This window comes from Sorex fumeus, unplaced genomic scaffold (assembly GCF_029834395.1).
Source record: "Sorex fumeus unplaced genomic scaffold, SorFum_2.1 ptg000063l, whole genome shotgun sequence".
In the NCBI taxonomy this organism is placed as follows: Eukaryota; Metazoa; Chordata; class Mammalia; order Eulipotyphla; family Soricidae; genus Sorex; species Sorex fumeus.
Window position 1 is genome coordinate 35,095,593 of NW_026606120.1, and position 17,750 is coordinate 35,113,342.

The following is a 17,750-nucleotide window of genomic DNA, read 5'->3' on the forward strand; positions in this document are numbered from 1 at the left end:
TTATTGGTGGGGCCAAAGCAACCTCTCAATGGGCTAACTGTAGGCTTTGCATGCAGAAGGCCAAGCTTGATCCCAGCACCCTAAACACCGTCAGATGCAACCCCAAGAATTGCCTGGTTCCCAAACCAAATATAATCCTCTAAACTATATGGTCATCACAAAAGATAGGGCGGGGCCGGATCGATAGTCTAGAGTAGACTGCTTGACAACAGTCAACCCGTGTTCAATCTCCTATGGTCCCCTGAGCACCAACAGAAGTAATTCCTGAGTGCAGAGACAGGAGAAACCCCTGAGCACCACCAGGTGTGGCCCAAAGAGGAAAAAAAGAACAAAAGATGGAGAAAAGGCACTTGGCAAATTTCAGTACTCTTCATTTTTTTTTTTTTTTTTTTTTGCTTTTTGGGTCAAACCTGGCAATGCTCAAAGGTTACTCCTGGCTCTGCGCTCAGGAGTTAGTCCTGGTGGTACTCAGGGCACCATATGGGATGCTGGGAATCAAACCCAGGTCGGCCATGTGCAAGGTAAACACCCTACCCACTGTGCTATCTCTCCAGCCCCAGTACTCATCATTTTAAAACAAACAACAATGAAGCTTAAAACAAGACAAAAAAGAGAGGAGTCCAGGGGCTGGAGTGATAGCACAATGGGTAGGGCGTTTGCCTTGCACATGGCCAACCCAGGTTCGATTCCCAGCATCCCATATGGTCTTCCGAGCACCGCCAGGAGTAATTCCTGAGTGCATGAGCCAGGAGTAACTCTTGTGCATCGCCTGGTGTGATCCAAAAAAAAAAAAAAAAGAGAGAGAGGAGTCCAGAAGAAAAACTCTTAGCAAATTAGAAATAAAATTTGGGGGTAAAAGGATTATACTTCGTGGTGCTATTTCTTACTCAGTTCTCAGGGGACCATGAGGTGCCAGAGATCAAACTGGGCCGCCCAATGTGCTCTAGACTTTGATCTATCTCCCCACGTGAAATCCCCACACACTTCCCTCCCACTGGAAACCCTGTTAAAGACAGCAATGGCCCAGCTCCACAGCTGAACCTCATCAGGCTATTCCAGATGTGTAGCTCACAGACTCCAATTTTTTAAATTTTCTAAATGCGATACATACATACCTAATAAAATAGCACCATGTGCAAGAGAATAAGCAGCATCAAATTCACAACAGCACTTACCCTTCGGGAAGAGGGCACTACAATCAGAGGTGTCACCTATGTGTGTGAGACATATGTGCATATACCCACATATACACACAACATATTTTTCCTCTTCCCTCTGCCCACCTTATCCCGGTGCAGCTGGTATTGTGCTACATGTGGGCTGCACACTGGCTGTGGCGTCACCTGGTGTGGTGCTCGTTCAGGGCTGGATCCTTAGCTGTAGTGCCTGTATGTTCTTGGTCATGGTGCTGGAGAAAACAAAATCCTTGAGAGTGTGTGACTGGACTGACACCGTGGCCATGCCAGAAACAAGCCTTGGTCTCACGTGCAAGGCAGGCCCTCAGACTGACCACACTGTCAGCCCTGAAACAGAGTTTCAGAAATTCTCCCAGGGGACTGGAGGTTATATATACAGGTGGTAGGGAGCTATCCTCACATGCAGCCAACATGATCGAATCCTTGACACCCCACATGGTCCCCACAGCCCTGCCAAGAGTGAGCTCTGAGTGCAGAGCAAGGTGTGGCCCGAACCCCCCAAACACCACTGGGGCCAGAGAAAAGGGCTGTGCTCTTGTACTGGAGCAGGGGACCCAGGCACCCCAGACGGTGCATGGCAGGGAGTGGGGGGGCCTGCCCCCAAACAAAGCAAGTAAAATACCCACTCAACTGTATTAATCACAGAGATACACAATTATATCCACCTCTGATCAGGATATAGCACAGGAGTAAACATATACTCTGCATGTATGTGGCCTGCGATTTGATCCTTGGCTCCACAAAAACAAAACAAAACAAACAAGCAAAACTCCCTCAAGTACTTTTGGTAGAATCACAGTTGGTTATGCTTTTAGTTGCTCCCAGGGGAGCTTGGAGAAGCATGAGGTGTGGAGAGCAGCCCAGGACTCCTGCTGTGTTAATGTTTATGCTTTTGACATATCAACCTTCTATTCCTGGGGCTGGAGCAATAGCACAGCAGAGAGAGAACTTGCCTTGCATGAGGCCAAGTCAGGTTCTATACCCAGCATCCCATATGGTTTCCTGAGCACTGTCAGGAGTGATTCCTGAGTACAGAGTCAGGAGCAATCCCTGAGTATCACCAGGTGTGGCTCCCCAACAAACAAACAAAACCCCCCAAAATAGCAAAACTATAATATATAACAGCAGTATTATATCATACCACTAATATTATATAATATTACTACCATAGCACAGTGGGTAGGGCATTTGCCTTGCACGCAGCCAACATGGCTGACCCGAGTTCGATTCCTCCGCCCCCTCTCGGAGAGCCCGGCAAGCTACCGAGAGTATTCGATATGCCAGACACAGTAACAACAAAGTCTCCAATGGAGACGTTACTGGGCCCGCTCGAGCAAATTGATGATCAACGAGAGGGCCTTTACTTTAGGGCTGGAGCGATAGCACAGCGGGTAGGGTGTTCGCGTTACACGCGGCCAACATGGCCGACCCGAGTTCGATTCCTCCGCCCCTCTCGGAGAGCCCGGCAAGCTACCGAGTATTCGATATGCCAGACACAGTAACAACAAAGTCTCCAATGGAGACGTTACTGGGCCCGCTCGAGCAAATTGACGATCAACAGGAGGGCCTTTACCTTTACCTTACCATAGCACAGCGGGTAGGGCATTTGCCTTGCACGCAGCCAACATGGCCGACCCGAGTTTGATTCCTCCGCCCCTCTCGGAGAGCCCGGCAAGCTACCGAGAGTATCTCACCCACACAGCAGAGCCTGGCAAGCTCCCCGTGACGTATTCGATATGCCAGACAAGTAACAACAAGGTCTCCAATGGAGCCGTTACTGGGCCCGCTCGAGCAAATTGATGATCAACGGGAGGGTCTTTTAATATTATAAGAAAAGATCCCCGAACTTGTGGAGGAGCCAGTTGAAGTCAATCGTGTGTGTGTGTGTGTGTGTGTGTGTGTGTGTGTGTGTGCATGCAGACAACTGGCAGTATAAGTTAGTGGAATGTTCTGGAAGAAAGAATGGGCCATGGTTAGGAAAACCAGGTAAAATTGGCATGGGCTGTGTTTGGGTGTGCATGTGTTCATGTGTGTGTGTGGGGGGGGGTGGGTATGTGCAGACAATTGACATTATAAGCTAATGGCATGCTCTGGACAAAAGAATGGGGCATGGTTAGGAAGACCAGGTAAAACAGCGTGGGGTGTGTGTGTGTGTGTGTGTGTGTGTGTGTGTGTGTGTGTGTGAGTGTGTGTGTATTATTCCAGGTAGGCTAGGGGGATTGACCCTTTGAGAGGGCGGGACCTGTAGCAAGGAAAGGAGTAGCCCTTGACTTGTAAGTGGGTCCAAGCCCCAGGTGTTGAGGCCAATGGGGCTGGAGTAGAGGTGGGGCGGGGGAAGGGAGGGTGCAAGCTAGTTAGAATGTGACTTGGAAGAGGGATAGATGGACAGAGAAGGGACACTATGACAATGATAGAAGTATTGCAAAGCACAGCGCCTAAGAAGAATAAAGTGTCTACTCCAGAGGCGGGGCTTGAGTGATAGCACAGGGGGTAGGGCATTTGCCTTGCACGCGGCCGATCTGGGTTCGATTCCTCCATCCCTCTCGGAGAGCCCCGGCAAGCTTCCGAGAGTATCCCACCCACATGGCAGAGCCTGGCAAGCTCCCCATGGCATATTTGATATGCCAAAAACGGTAACAAGAAGTCTCACAATGGAGACGTTACTGGTGCCCGCTCGAGCAAATTGATGAACAATGGGTTGACAGTGCTACAGTGCAGTGCTACTACCATAATATGCTACTATTATATAATATATAATTCTATTATGTCACTTTCAGTTCATCTCTTCTCTCCCCTCTTCTCTTTCACTTCCAATAAGTAAGCTTTTTTTTTTTTTTTTTTTGCTTTTTGGGTCACACCCGGCGATGCACAGGAATTATTAGGAATTATTCCTGGCTCTGCACTTGGCTGTTCATTTCTTTACTGACGAAATGGCGTGTCAGATTTTGGAAGGGAGAACATTGGGAATGACATATCCATCCTGTGGAATTTGGTATGTGGGCAGGTGGAAATGGTTATCGAAGAGATCTGAGTAGAAGTCATGGATAATCTTCTCCATTGCCCTTCTGGAAGATGTGATAGATCCATCAGGACGTTGGAGGGCAGTCATCTTGGTCTTGTAGTTGGCGAAGGACAGGCGGACGTTACAAATGCTTTTCCCAGCTTCTGCCGCATCTACCAGCACTTCTACTCTTCTCTCTTTGAGGTCTTCCTTGTATTCTGCCCGCACGGCAGAGCCTTGCAAGCTATCCGCTGTGTATTCGATATGCCAAAACCAGTAATTACAATGGGTCCCCAATACCATAATGTTTTTTTTTCCATTATGACTTTTCAGCTCTTTATTTATTTTATTTTATTTTATTTTGCTTTTTGGGTCACACCCGGCGATGGTCAGGGGTTATTCCTGGCTCATGCACTCAGGAATTGCTCCTGGCGGTGCTCGGGGGATCATATGTGATGTTGGGAATCAAACCTGTGTTGGCCATGTTGGCTGCGTGCAAGGCAAATGCCCTACCCGCTGTGCTATCGCTCCAGCCCCACTTTTCAGCTCTTTAAAAAAAAAAATTCCACATTTTAGACACTGTGATTTACAGATTCATAATATAGTTGTTTCATGTATTCAATGTCCCACCACCAGTCTAGTTTTCCACCCCACAAGCCTGCCTCCTTAGCAGTCACAAAACAATTGACTTTATCCTGCTCATACAGCAAATGTTTCACGGTAGTGTTACTGACGCTGGGAATTTAATGGGCCGGGAGCCGAGTCTTCCATGCTATTATTTTTGCCCCATAAGCTTAGAGGGCTCTCTATGCAACTTTCCCATTAATCTGCTCTGCCTCGACTGGGCTGTCCATATGGGAAATTCGGAAATGATGCACAGCTGCCACATGCTCCAGAAGCTGTGGGACTGGCACGGTTCAGCAGTTGGCTTCTCTTCATAATTAGCTGTGGACCTGTGTTGTTCATATGACAGGCCAAGTCAGGTGTGGACCCACACACCTTCCACCAGGGTAGAGGCTGGGCCCGCCCCCATGAGGTTGGGCCTCTCTGGGACAACTCAGGGGCAGCATCTCTCTGACTACCATCTGTTTCTGTTATGACTGCTTTGAATACAGTTTGAAGTTATAGAGCTTCATCGATGATTCCATTATTCTTTTCTATAAAATCTGTTTTTTGACTGAGGCCTTTTGTGATTTCATGCAAACTTTTAGACTGCTATACTTTCCTCGAAAAATTGGAGACGGTTTTGGATTTATAGATTTCTTTAGATAAGATGACCATTTTAGTGATGTTTATTCTTCTAATATACAAACAGAGTCTTTTTTAAAAACATTATCGTTTAGGCACTGGAGAGGTAGTATAGTATAGGGCATTTGTCTTGCATATGGCCGACCTGGATTCAATCCCTGGCATCCCATATGGTCCCCAAGCATAAACAGGGATAATTCCTGAGTGCAGAGCCAGGAGTAATCACTGGGTATGACCCCAAAACAAAAACAAGCAAACAAAAATCATAAAAACATCTTCAATATAATGCCTTAAACTTTCTTTGTTTGGTCTCCACACAGCTATCTTACCTTTCTTCCTTTCTTCCTCCCTTCCTTCCTTTCTTTCTTTCTTTCTTTCTTTCTTTCTTTCTTTCTTTCTTTCTTCTCTTTTAAGTTGAATCACCATGAGATAGACCATTACAAAGCTATTTGTAATTGGGTTTCAGTCAATGTTCCAACATCCATCCTTCCACCAGGGTACATTTCCCACCAGGGTAGATTCCCCAGTTTTCCCCATTACCACACCTCAATCCCCGTTCCCCCCTGCCTCTATGGCAGGCAGCTCTCTCTCTGTCTCTCTTCTCTCCTTTTGTGCATAATGGTTTGCAATATAGGTGCTAAGAGGTCATCCTGTTTGTTCAGGGCATTCAGTATTTTTATCAGGAAGATACAGATGTAGTAGCTTTTTTTTTTTTTTAACTGAGTGGCAGCTTTGGTTTGTGGATATGACTGCCAGGATGTTTGGAGGTACAGAGAGGTGGGGGAAGGTAGTCCATCCTAACCCCGAGAAAGCCTGGAGATTTCAGTAAAAACCTGCATACCCAAACTTTCAGCAGAACAGTATATTATTGAGGTCTGTCTCAAGATAAAGTCATGGTGGAAATTTTGGATCATGGAAACAAGCAGCTACCAAGGGCTCTGCTTGGGCGGGCACCAGACAAACATGACCCCTCTGATCTACTCATCTATTCAGCCTTGCACGGGTCCGAGACTAATGGTGGCTTTTGATCTCTTTTGAGATTTATTTGTGGGTCTCTGGAGCAAGGCTGATAAATGTGCTTGCATGGCTGAGCCAGAGGTGGTTTGTGGGCATGGCTCCCACATACCTAATTTTTGGTGATTTAATCTCTTGGAAAACTTGGTCCTGAGTTGTTAGAGTTCGGCCAGAGGTGTCAGCCAATTCTGAGGTGTCAGCCTAAAGAAACCATCAGGCTGCTGCTGCCCTCGTCCCTCTTTGTCTAGGGTGACCCACCGATGACACTGCTCTGGGCCCAGAAGGTCACAGACTCACCACCTGACCCCAGGCCAGGGTTGGTCTGGAGAAGAAATGGGGGTGGGGACATCCTGCTGGCCTCCCAGGGCGGGAATGCAGGTGCCCGTCAGCTCCGGGACTGCGGGACCCCAAGAGCCCTATTCATTCACACTGAACCTCTGCCCCACGGGGCCGGGCCCACAGCACCAGAGCCCGCCCGGGCAATGCCACCAAGCATGAGTCCGAAACGTGGCTCCACTAGGGCCACTCTCTAGGAGGGGAAACAGTTAAAGGGCATGTGCAGTCACTGTCACAGAGATTTTACGCCCCTTGTCCTGCAGCTCAGAGCTCTCAGTGCCACAGCCGCCCCAGATTTTACCTTCCTTGATGCATTATAAATGGGTTGTCTTCTTGATTTCCTTTTCCTCGAACTCATTGTTTGTGTAAAGACATGCGAGGGTTTATGTATGTTGATTTTGTATACTGACACTTTACTAACGTCATTAAAAGTAGAAATTTTTGTGGAATTTTAAGGATTTTCTATGTATATTATAATATTGTCTGTAAATAATGATAGTTTTACTTATTTTTTCCAATTTGAATTCTTCTCAATTTGTCGTCTCTCTGTCTCTCTTTTTTTTTTCTGAATTGCCCTGGCAAGAAATGTTGAACATTATGAAATAGCCAAAGGAACCTAGCTACTCTGCATAGACTTGACTCTACGAGAAAGTTCTTTCAGAGTTCTACATAAAGAGTATCAGGATGTCTCAAGTAACAAATGCTATTGGTAGCTAAAGATTTATTTTCTTTAACCGGTTTGGACAATAATAATAATAGTCATATACTGAGTTAAATCAGAAAGGAAGAAGAAAAAGAAGGAAGGAAGGAAGGAAGGAAGGAAGGAAGGAAGGAAGGAAGGAAGGAAGGAAGGAGGGAGGGAGGGAGGGAGGGAGGGAGAGGAGGAAGGGAGGGAGAGGAGGAAGAAAGGAGGGAGGGAGGAGGGAGGGAGGAGGGATGGAAGGAAGGAAGGAAGGAAGGAAGGAAGGAAGGAAGGAAGGAAGGAGGAAAGGAAGGAAGGGAGGGAGGGAGGGAGGGAAGGAGGGAGGAAGGGAGGGAGGGAAGGGAGGGAAGGGAGGAGGGAAGGAGAGGGGAGGGAAGAAGAAAGGAGAAAAGGAAGGAAGGAGGGAAGGAGGGAGGGAAGGAAGGAGAAAAGGAAGGAGGGAAGGAAGAAGTGAAGGAAGGTGGGAGGGAAGGAAGGAGGGAGGGAAGGAAGGAAGGAAAGGAGGGAGGGAGGGAAGGAGGGAAGGAAGGAAATGGAACCGAGAGTATGCACAGGGGTTAAGGATCTTGCTGGCATGTGGCTGACCCTGGTTTGACCCCTGCAACACATATTGTTCCCTAAGCCCCACCAGGAGTGATCCCTGAGCACAGAACCAGGAGTTAAGACCTGAGCTTCCCACCGAAGGTAAACAAAGACTTCCTAGCTTGTCCCCAAGTATAGTGACCACACCTCCAACATTAGCACACTGCTTCCAGGCAGTCTTCACCCTGTTACTGGCCAGTCTACCAGGAGATGCTCTACAGGCTGAAGCAGAAGCTCTCAGTATGGGGGTCTCATGTCTGAACCTGGCAATGCAGAGCCTCTGAACACCACTGGGAATTACCCTGAGCACCAAGGCGGAAGTATGCACCCCACCTTCAAGCACGGGGCTAGCTGGGGCCCCTAAAAAGTAAACGGAACTGGTGAGATAATATAGGTGTAAAGCATTTGCCTCGCATCCTGCCAATACCAGTTTGATTCCCTCAGCACCACAGGCAGTCCCTCCAGAGAACAAGCCAGAAACAGCCCTTGAGCAACGCTGGGTGTGACTCAAAATCAAACAAACGAAAGCAAACACATTACTATTTAATCCTACTATCCTCTTCTACTAGCATAACCAGTCCTGTGTCAAGCAGTCAGCTACCATTCATGTATAAATATATATTGGGGCTGGAGAAAAAGACACACGGACTCTGCATGTGTTGGCCCAGGCTGGATCCCTGACGCCCCATCTGGTCCCGCCATCCTCAGCAGGAGTAAACCCTGAGCACAGCTGTGTATGGCCCAAACAAACAAACAGAAACACGCTATTCCATTTCTGAAGAGTGGACTCTTTCTCACCTGTCCATCTGAATTTTCTTCAGTGTCTCCATGGTCAGGATGGTCTGCCTTGTAGGTTTCTTGAAGACAAGGTCTTGCATTTTGCTCACCTCCTTGACTAACGGGAGTCCTGGTTTGGCTTCTAACAACTTGGGTTCTTCTTTAGTGATGAACGGAGTGGATAACTTGGAGGAATTTGTTCGTAGGGAAAGTTTTTCTGATGTTTTTCCTTCAAAAGCACTTTCTCTGTTTTTTCTCTGAAAACAATAAATGATGTTTTATGTAAAGATTTTCTTATAGAAGTTTAAGCATTACTGTAACTGTATATTTCACAGTGATTCGATAAAAAATAAAAATAAAGATCATCTTATAAAAAGTTTCAGTTATATATATTAATATATTCTTTTTCCAAAAATACTATTTTGGTACCCAAATATTTTGCAGGATTTTTTTTTAAATTGTTTTCTTTTTGAGTCACAGCCAGCAGTGCTCAGGGGTTGCTCCTGGCTCTGCACTCAGGAGTTATTCCTGGGGTGCTTGGGGGACCATATGGAATGCCAGGGATTAAACTTGGGTCAACCTCGTGCAAGGCATATACCCTACCTTCTGTGCTATCACTCTGGCCCCACATAATATCTTCTTATAATCAGTTTTAAAGAAACAATGTTTAATCTCAAATAAGGAATCACAACATCCATCTTTGTTTGCATATTTGTTTTGGTTTGGGGGGGCCATACCAGCAATGCTCAGGGCTTACAGAGAAGGGACAATGCCTTAGAAATCCTGGTTCACCTCAAATTCCTTTTGGAGCAAAATGGGAAATATAGCAACATTTATAGTCCCATTATTTAGGACAATGCCTAAGATATAGCATAGAATCAAATGCTGAAAAGAGAGACAGAGGTGCAGAGAGAGAGAGAGAGAGAGAGAGAGAGAGAGAGAGAGAAGAATCAAATGCTCATTGGGCAAATAAATTTTTTTTATTAAAAAAATTTTTAATAGTGAGACATCATGAGGTACAGTTGCAGACTTACACATTTTTGTGCTTGGGTTTCAATTATACAATGATCAAACACCCATCCCTCCACCAGTGCCCATTTCCCACCACCACGGATCCGGGTATCCCTCCCACCCCCCATTCCCCCCATCCCACCCTGCCTCTGTGGCAGGGCATTCCCTTTTGTTCTCTCTCTCTGATTGGGTGTTGTGGTTTGGGCAAATAAATTTTAATAGAATGGATAAAGAAAAAAATGCCAAAGAGCAGAAGTTGATAGTATATTTAGTAGAATGGCGTAAAATCTGTAGGTCATGCAAGAAAAAAAAACAGAATTTTTTTTCAGCCACTGGTGTGAATTTCTAGGGAACAGAAATCATAGAAATAGCAAAGCATATATCTTTTAATTGATGGTTTTATAGATCCTGAAACTAAACCTCCTTGTGTGAATCCTGGGTCTCTTACTAAACAGGACTGGCTTTAAGAACTAAAATCTCTTTGACTCCATTTCCCATTGGTAAACAGAGACAATTATAGGACCTAAAGTTATTATGAGGATTAAAGAAAAAGTGAAAAAAAGGTACTCCCTACAGGGGTAAACCTTGATTCAGCAATTCCCATTTATGGTAGAATTGATGACACATTAATATATGTTTCATCATTTCGTTCCATAGTTGTAATAAATGATTATAAAAGAAATAATATTGGCTAATCTTTAATCACAAAGTTATAAATAGGAAGTTGGAAGAAAAAAATCCATACATAAACAAAAATTTAAAATATACATGTGTTGGGGCTAGAGATTAGTACTTGCCTTACACACAGCTGACCTGGGATTGATCCCTGGCACCATAAATGGTCCCTCAATCTCCTGTTCAGGAGTGATCCCTGAATACAGAGCCAGGAGTAATCCCTAAGCACCACCAAGTGTGGCCCCAAAACCAAATAAAATCAAATAGACAGAGATGCACCGTGGAAGTGTGCTGGGCCCATAAAACCCATCTCCTGGGGGCAGGGTGGGATGGGGGGGATGGGGGGTGGGAGAGATACTGGGACCCCTGGTGGTGAAAAATGGGCACTGGTGGAGGGATGGGTACTTGATCATTGTATAATTGAAACCCAAGCACAAAAATTTGTAAGTCTGTAACTGTACCTCATGGTGTTTCTCTAAAATAAATAAATAAATAAATAAATAAATAAATAAAAAGCTCAGCACTGACCCTCTCTGCTGGAAAGGCTCAGTGACTGAATGACACAATACTACTGTGAGGATCAGGGAAGTGTAGCAAGTGATCACTCAGAACGGGCACTCATGCCAACCAACCCATGATTCCATCTAAGCTGTGAGAGTGAGAAAACTGTGAAATCTTCGAATCACTAATGGCCATGTCTAGTTGGTCCTTCTCATTACTATCACAGTGGTAAGATATCCTTTCTTCCTAAATGATGGTTGGATGAATTGGTCGGGATGGGAGATGTGTGCTGAAAGTAGATAAAGGACAAAACATGATAACCTCTTAGTATCTGCATTGCAAATCACAATGCCCAAAAGTCGAGAGTGTGGGGGGGAAACTGTCTGCCATGGAGGCAGTGGAAGGGTGGGAAAGGTGGGGGTATACTGGGGAGATTGGTGGTGTGGAATGTGCACTGGTGGAGGGATGGGTGTTTGATCATTGTGTGATTGTAACTCAGACATTAAAGCTTGTAACTATAAAAAAAAAAAATCCTCTGGGTCCAGGTAGCCACTCAGCTAGTGCACATGCGTGCACTGCATAGTTCTCCGAGCACTCTGAGTTCTCTGAGAGTGATCCTCAAGACCATGATGGCAGGAGTAATTCTGGCTCCAAAACACAGAAATAGAAACTGTATATCCATATACTGTGTCTTGTAGGACCATGGCACTGTAAACTCCACGGGTCAAATCAACTATGGTACTATAAAGTAAAAACAAAAAAAATTATCTTAGAGATTCATCATTTTAAAAAGGTAAAGAGTACTACAACAGCGGGTAGGACACTTGCCTTGCACATGGCCGACCTGAGTTTGATCCCCAACATCCCATATGGTCCCCTGAATACCACCAGGAGTAATTCCTGGGTACAGAGCCAGGAGGAACCCCTGAGCATTGCTGGGTGAAGACCAAAAGCTAAAGAAAACAAACAAAAAAAGATAAAGGACACTATGGATATAGAAAAAATTTTAAAACCTAATAAAAATCATGGTAATTTACGATATACTATGATTTACAATATACTATAAAAACAGAACCTCAACTAAAATAGATTTAATGGGTAAACATTGTTATAAGCCAGAATAGACAAGTTTAAGGGTTTTATTTATTTATTATTTTGGTTTGGGGACCAGACCCAATAGTGCTTAAAATTTATTCCTGGCTCTGTACTCAAGAATAACATTTAGTGTTTTCTGAGCAGAGCCAAGAGTAAGCCCTGAATACTGTCAGGTGTGGCCCCAAAACCAAACCAAACCAAAAAAATCAAAGAAACTACCAATAAAGCCATGCCGAAAGGGTGTATTGTAGGCCTTTTCCCACCCACCCTGTGTGATTAGTTTTTAGCAAGTGAACAGCGCAACTCTGAGATCTCTGATATACTCAGTATGTATATTTTTCTACATTTTCTTTAAGAACTTTTCCTTTTTAAAATTTTTAGTGAATCACTGTGAGATAGAGTGTTACAAAGCTGTTCGTGATTGAGTTTCAGTCACACAATGTTCCAACACCCGTCCCTCCACCAGTGTAATTTCCCAGCACCAGTGCCCCCGGTTTCCCTCACACCTCCCCAAACCACCCCCCACCCCAGCCTACCTCTATGGCAGGCACCTCTCTTCTCCCTCTCTCTCTTTCTCTTTCTCTCTCACTTTAGGCATTATGGTTTATGATACAGATGCTGAAAGGTTATCACGTATATCCCTTTACTGCTTTCAACACTCAGTTCTTGTCCAGGGTGATCATTTCCAACTAATGTTGTCGTATTGCACATTTCTCTATCTTAACTACCCTCCATATACCACACTCTTGTGGTAATTTCCAACCACTGACCAGTTCTCCTGCCCGTTTTCCTTGTTAAAGGCCTTTTTGAGTAACACCAATTTACCGCAAGAAAAGGATATTGTCACTGGTCTTTCCCCTCATCAGTTCAGTCAATAACTTGATAATTATTGTGGCCCTTCAGCATAGAGAAAGGTAAATAATCCAGATTTAATGGCATAGTTACTGTAAATGATGGGGAATTAAGAAAACAAAATGTGGGGCTAGAGAGAGAGAGTACGGGTAAGGTGCATTTAGCTGACCCAAGTTTGATCCTGGCACCACGTATCGGTCCCCACAAGCACCCCCAGGAGTGACCCCTGAGGAGAGAGCCAGGGAGTAAGTCCTGAGCATTGCCAGGTGTGGCTCATCCCTCCTCCCCCAAAGAAAGAAAAGAAAATGTTACAGGGAGTACATATATTCTCACCAAGAGGGCGCCTTGCCTCTCTTCGTAATAAACGGGCATGATGTAGTTCAGGATGGAGAGCTGGTCTGCCGTGTCCTCCAGAACAGTGCAGACCCTCAGCCGGTCCAGGAGGGACAGGGGTTCCGTGTCTCTGGGGGTGTCTTCTACCTCTGGCTTTTGGGCTGTGTTTTCACCTCCCTTGAGAGAGGGAAGTTTGTTGATCGTTTTCTCTGTGGTGCCAGGATGCCAAACTTCTGGAGAATGATGTTTATCCATTCAGGCACTATAGAAAGAGAAAAGAAAAATGTGTCATCCACCAAATATTGAAAGAAATTCTTAAGATGGCAAGCACAGGCATAGAGTCTCACAACAGAACCTGGGTGAGAAAACACAGCAGCAGTTCCTGGGGTGCTCTGATCAACCAAAGGAAGAAACTTACTGGGTTTTGTTTTTGTTTTGACGTTTTGGGTCACACCTGGCAATTTCTGGAGGTTACTCCAGACCCTGGCTACACTCTGGAGACCAAGCCCAGATGACTGTAGGCAAAGCCGGTCTTCTCCAGCCCAACTAGCTGGTGTTGATAGGCAGGGGGGCTTCTCCATGTGTGACCCCTTTGGGCCAGAAAAATGCACCATGGGTGAGCACTGCCAGAAACCCCTTGGGTTCCGCAGGTTGCTTTTGAGTTGATTTCTGCCACTTTCCTCAAGAGGCCTCTCACTGTTGTCCTTGGTGTTTCGCATCCAGTGACAGTGAGATGCTAGCAGTTTCCCCATCCAAAGTAAGTCCTGTAGATTTTACCTTCTAGTTCCATACATGTCAGACAAGTTCTTGCTTTTGTTTGAACACTCTATATCTCCACGCTGGCAGTCACCTTTCAAAATGTAAGATCAACTCTTCTAAATAAAATGGAAACCCATGGGCCGAGAGGCCACTTGCTGTCTGGAGGTTTGATATGGCACACCACCAGGTGGCACCAGGTCTCCAGGCTGAAACAACCATTCAGTGGTGCTGTCAGGCAGTGGTCAGTCAGGAGGGATTTCCCCCAATCCTCCCCCAAATAAATAATTTTTTAAAAATAATGCATTAAATAAAAAATAGTGAGATATATAAAATCTATTAAGATAAATAAAATGATTTATTAAAATAAATGATTTATTAAGTAAGTAAGTAAGTAAGTAAAGGCCCTCCCATTGATCATCGATTTGCTCGAGCGGGCCCAGTAACGTCTCCATTGGAGACTTTGTTGTTACTGTGTTTGGCATATCGAGACACTCTCGGTAGCTTGCCGGGCTCTCCGAGAGGGGCAGAGGAATCGAACTCGGGTCGGCCTTGTTGGCTGCGTGCAAGGCAAAAGCCCTACCACTGTGATAAATAAAAATAAGGGCCAGGGATACACGCTCAGCAGTCAGGGCTGATGCCCGGCTTGAGGGGCCCTTCCTGGAACCAGGCCCCCGCACGGCCCAACTGAGGCACTTGTCACCCAGTGCCCTTGCTGGCCCAGGGTCCAGGGTTCAGGGAGCTCACTCGCTCCCATGCTGAGCAGTACTCGGGAGACCCAAACCAAACCAAACAAACCAAAGGCACCTTCCTTGTAGGCAAGAGGAAGCGAGCTGTTTCTCCCGACCCCAGCACCAGCCCACATGCCTAAGCGCAGTCCCACTGGCACTGCCCTGTGACACCTGTGATGCCACGTAGAAGTGCGGCTCTGGTGCCCCCAGACCACAACTAAAGTCTGGACCCCTGGCACACCCAAACCTCGTGTGCATAACCTCTGCAACAATAGCAGAAAGGGAAAGAAAGGACTTAACAAAAAATGAAAACTTCTCTGGTGGCTGGGCTGGGAGAGGACTGAGAGGGCTGGAGGCCAGCTCCAACCCCCACCCCCCCACCTCACTCCCAGAGCGCACACACCTCCCGACACTGCCAGGTGGACCCCAAAACAAAAAATAAACGTTTTGGGGGGCAGGTGCTATGGCTCACACACTTTGCACATAGGAGGACCTGCATTGGATTTCTGACACTCATCCTTCTCCATCACTGGGATGGCACAGGGGATGCCTGAAGAGCTGCAAGTGGCTCACATGGCAGTTTAAAAAGATTTTTTTTGGGGGGGAGGCTGGAGCGATAGTACAGCAGGTAGGGCATTTGCCTTGCCTGCGGCTGAACCAGGTTCAATTCCCAGCATCCCATATGGTCCCCCGAGCACCGCCAGGAGTAATTCCTGAGTGCAAAGCCAGGAGTAATCTTTGTGCATTGCCAGGTGTGACCCAAAAAACAAAAAACAAAACAAACAAAAAAAATTTTTTGAACAACGAAAGGGGAGATAGCTGGGAGATAGCTCAAAGGGTAGAGGTAAGAGCAAGGCACTGAGTCTGATGCTGCACACGGCCTGGCTCCCAGAGCACTGTGGGGTCATTCTGGTGGTCCCCTGCCCAGTATCCCCGGATGTGACCCAGAGCAAACTTCAATTCGTAACTTGGACCATAGAACCCCATGACCAGGGGTCCAGGTGTTCCTCTCCAGACCCTCTTGCCCTTGAGATTCTTTGCATTTTCCCGTGGAATCAAACTCTTTTCCAAGTCAGGGTCTTGGCAGATGCTATTTCTTCAGCTTGAACATTTTTTTCCCCTTACCTTATCACCTGCACAGTCCTACTGATCCATCAGTAATAACTTCAGCAGCACATTTGCCTCTCCTCACTATTTTCTGTGCCTGAGAGACTGACATATGAAATGCATCGAGGGGAGAGTCCAGAAAGAACTCCAAAATGCAGAATTATGTCAGGATTCATTCTCTCAGCTCCTGCCCTGATAGATCACCTTAGCTGTATTCTCTCTAGAGGCCCTGCCCCAGATGATCTTCTCCATATGGCTCTCTGTGGAGGCAGGTGACAATTTTCCACAGAACAGCAGCTTGCATTACTCTGCTGTAAGGCAGTTTTATTCCTGATTACATCATTATATACCAGTAACAATGATGGGTCTCATTCTCCTAAAGAGCCTTGAATATAATCTCAGGGCTAGGATGAAAGAGACGTTACTGGGGCCTGCTCGAGGCAATCGACGAATAACAGGATGATTTGTGATTTGTGACATCATTATAAACTGTCCCCTTATTAAATCCTACTAACTCTTCCAACTGCTTCCTTCTAGACAAAATCGGATTTAACACAAACTCACTCCCTCTACATATACACACATTCACAAATAACTGAAACAAAGTTTCATATACAAACCTACCCTTAATATTTGCAATATTTTCAGACTACCTTCAATTCTAGCACGTTGCCTTAAAAGGTCTAACGATCATGAGCTCTTACTGGGCCACCACCCGTGTCTGTTCACACACTCACCGCACTCCCTTTCCCTAGAGAGTTCCTTCAGTTTTTGACATTCTCTCGGTTTCCCTCACCACAGGGCTGTTCGATTCAATGGCAACAGAGAACAGTGACAACAGTGCTCACTACTGTGTACAAGCTTCCAGGCATGGAGTTCAAGAAGTACAATGAAGGGCAAAGAAATAAAACTCACAGTTAAAAAAACTGCTCCTTATATATGGAATTCTGCAGACTCTTAAGTCGGCGAGGTTGGCGGTTCAGCGCTGGGTGTGAGGGTGTGTTGCCAGGAACGCGGGACACCGCCGTTGCTCTGGAAATCCAATTTTAAATGTGATTTATATCTACATCTCATAAACCTTTGGTCATTCTTTTTTTCTTTACGGGCCACACCCAGCAATGCTCAAAGCTTAATCCCGGTGGGGCTAGAAGTGACAGTATAGCGGATAGGGTATTTGCCTTCCCTGTGGCCAACCTGGGTCCAATACCCTGTATCCCATATAATTCCAGAGTGCAGAGTCAGGAGTAATCCCTGAGCATCACCAGGTGTCACCTAAAAAGCCAAAAAAAAAAAAAAAACCAAAAAGTTTACTCCTGGTAGGCTCAGGGTTTGAATCGGTGTCTACCAAGTGCAAGAAAAGCCTCCAACTGGTTGTATGATCTCTCCAGCCCCCAAATCAACTTTTGTCAGATTTTACATGTTTGTTGTCTTGCCACCTCTGCTGGGGTGTTAACTTCCTGAGAGCAGAGATTCAATCATATAGCTGTTGAATAAAAGACTGAATCTCTATGACATGAGATAGGAGATAGTACAGCCGGTGCGTGCTCCCGGTTGTGGTCCAGACAGAACTACTATAGGGCTACTCAGAGGAGCTGCATCTGGGAAGACAAGCATGAATCAATGAATCCATCTGGTCTCGTCCACAAGCTGTTCGCTAAATATCTACCACGTGGCCTCTGGCACAGCTCCCTGGGTTCAATACCCTGCGTGCCATAAAGGCCCCCAGCGCCAAGAGAATTCCTGAGCGCAGCTAGGAGTGACCGCTGAGCACTGCCAGGTGTGGCCAAAGCCAAAAAACAAAAACAAACCAAAAATCCTAAAAGGTGGGGGCA

The 17,750-nt window shown here is 45.9% G+C and overlaps 1 protein-coding gene across 1 annotated transcript in view; it reads right to left on the bottom strand.

Moving 5' to 3' along the window:
* Positions 1-13,584, bottom strand: part of IQCG (IQ motif containing G) — a 40,966-nt gene extending 27,382 nt beyond the window's left edge. The window contains exons 1-2 of the mRNA XM_056127720.1: positions 13,325-13,584; positions 8,879-9,114 (exon numbers count right to left, since the gene is read on the bottom strand). Coding sequence (XP_055983695.1) covers positions 8,879-9,114; positions 13,325-13,579 — 491 coding nt within the window. The 5' untranslated portion in view covers positions 13,580-13,584. The remainder of the gene's footprint in view (positions 1-8,878; positions 9,115-13,324) is intronic.
* Positions 13,585-17,750: the final 4,166 nt, after the last annotated feature.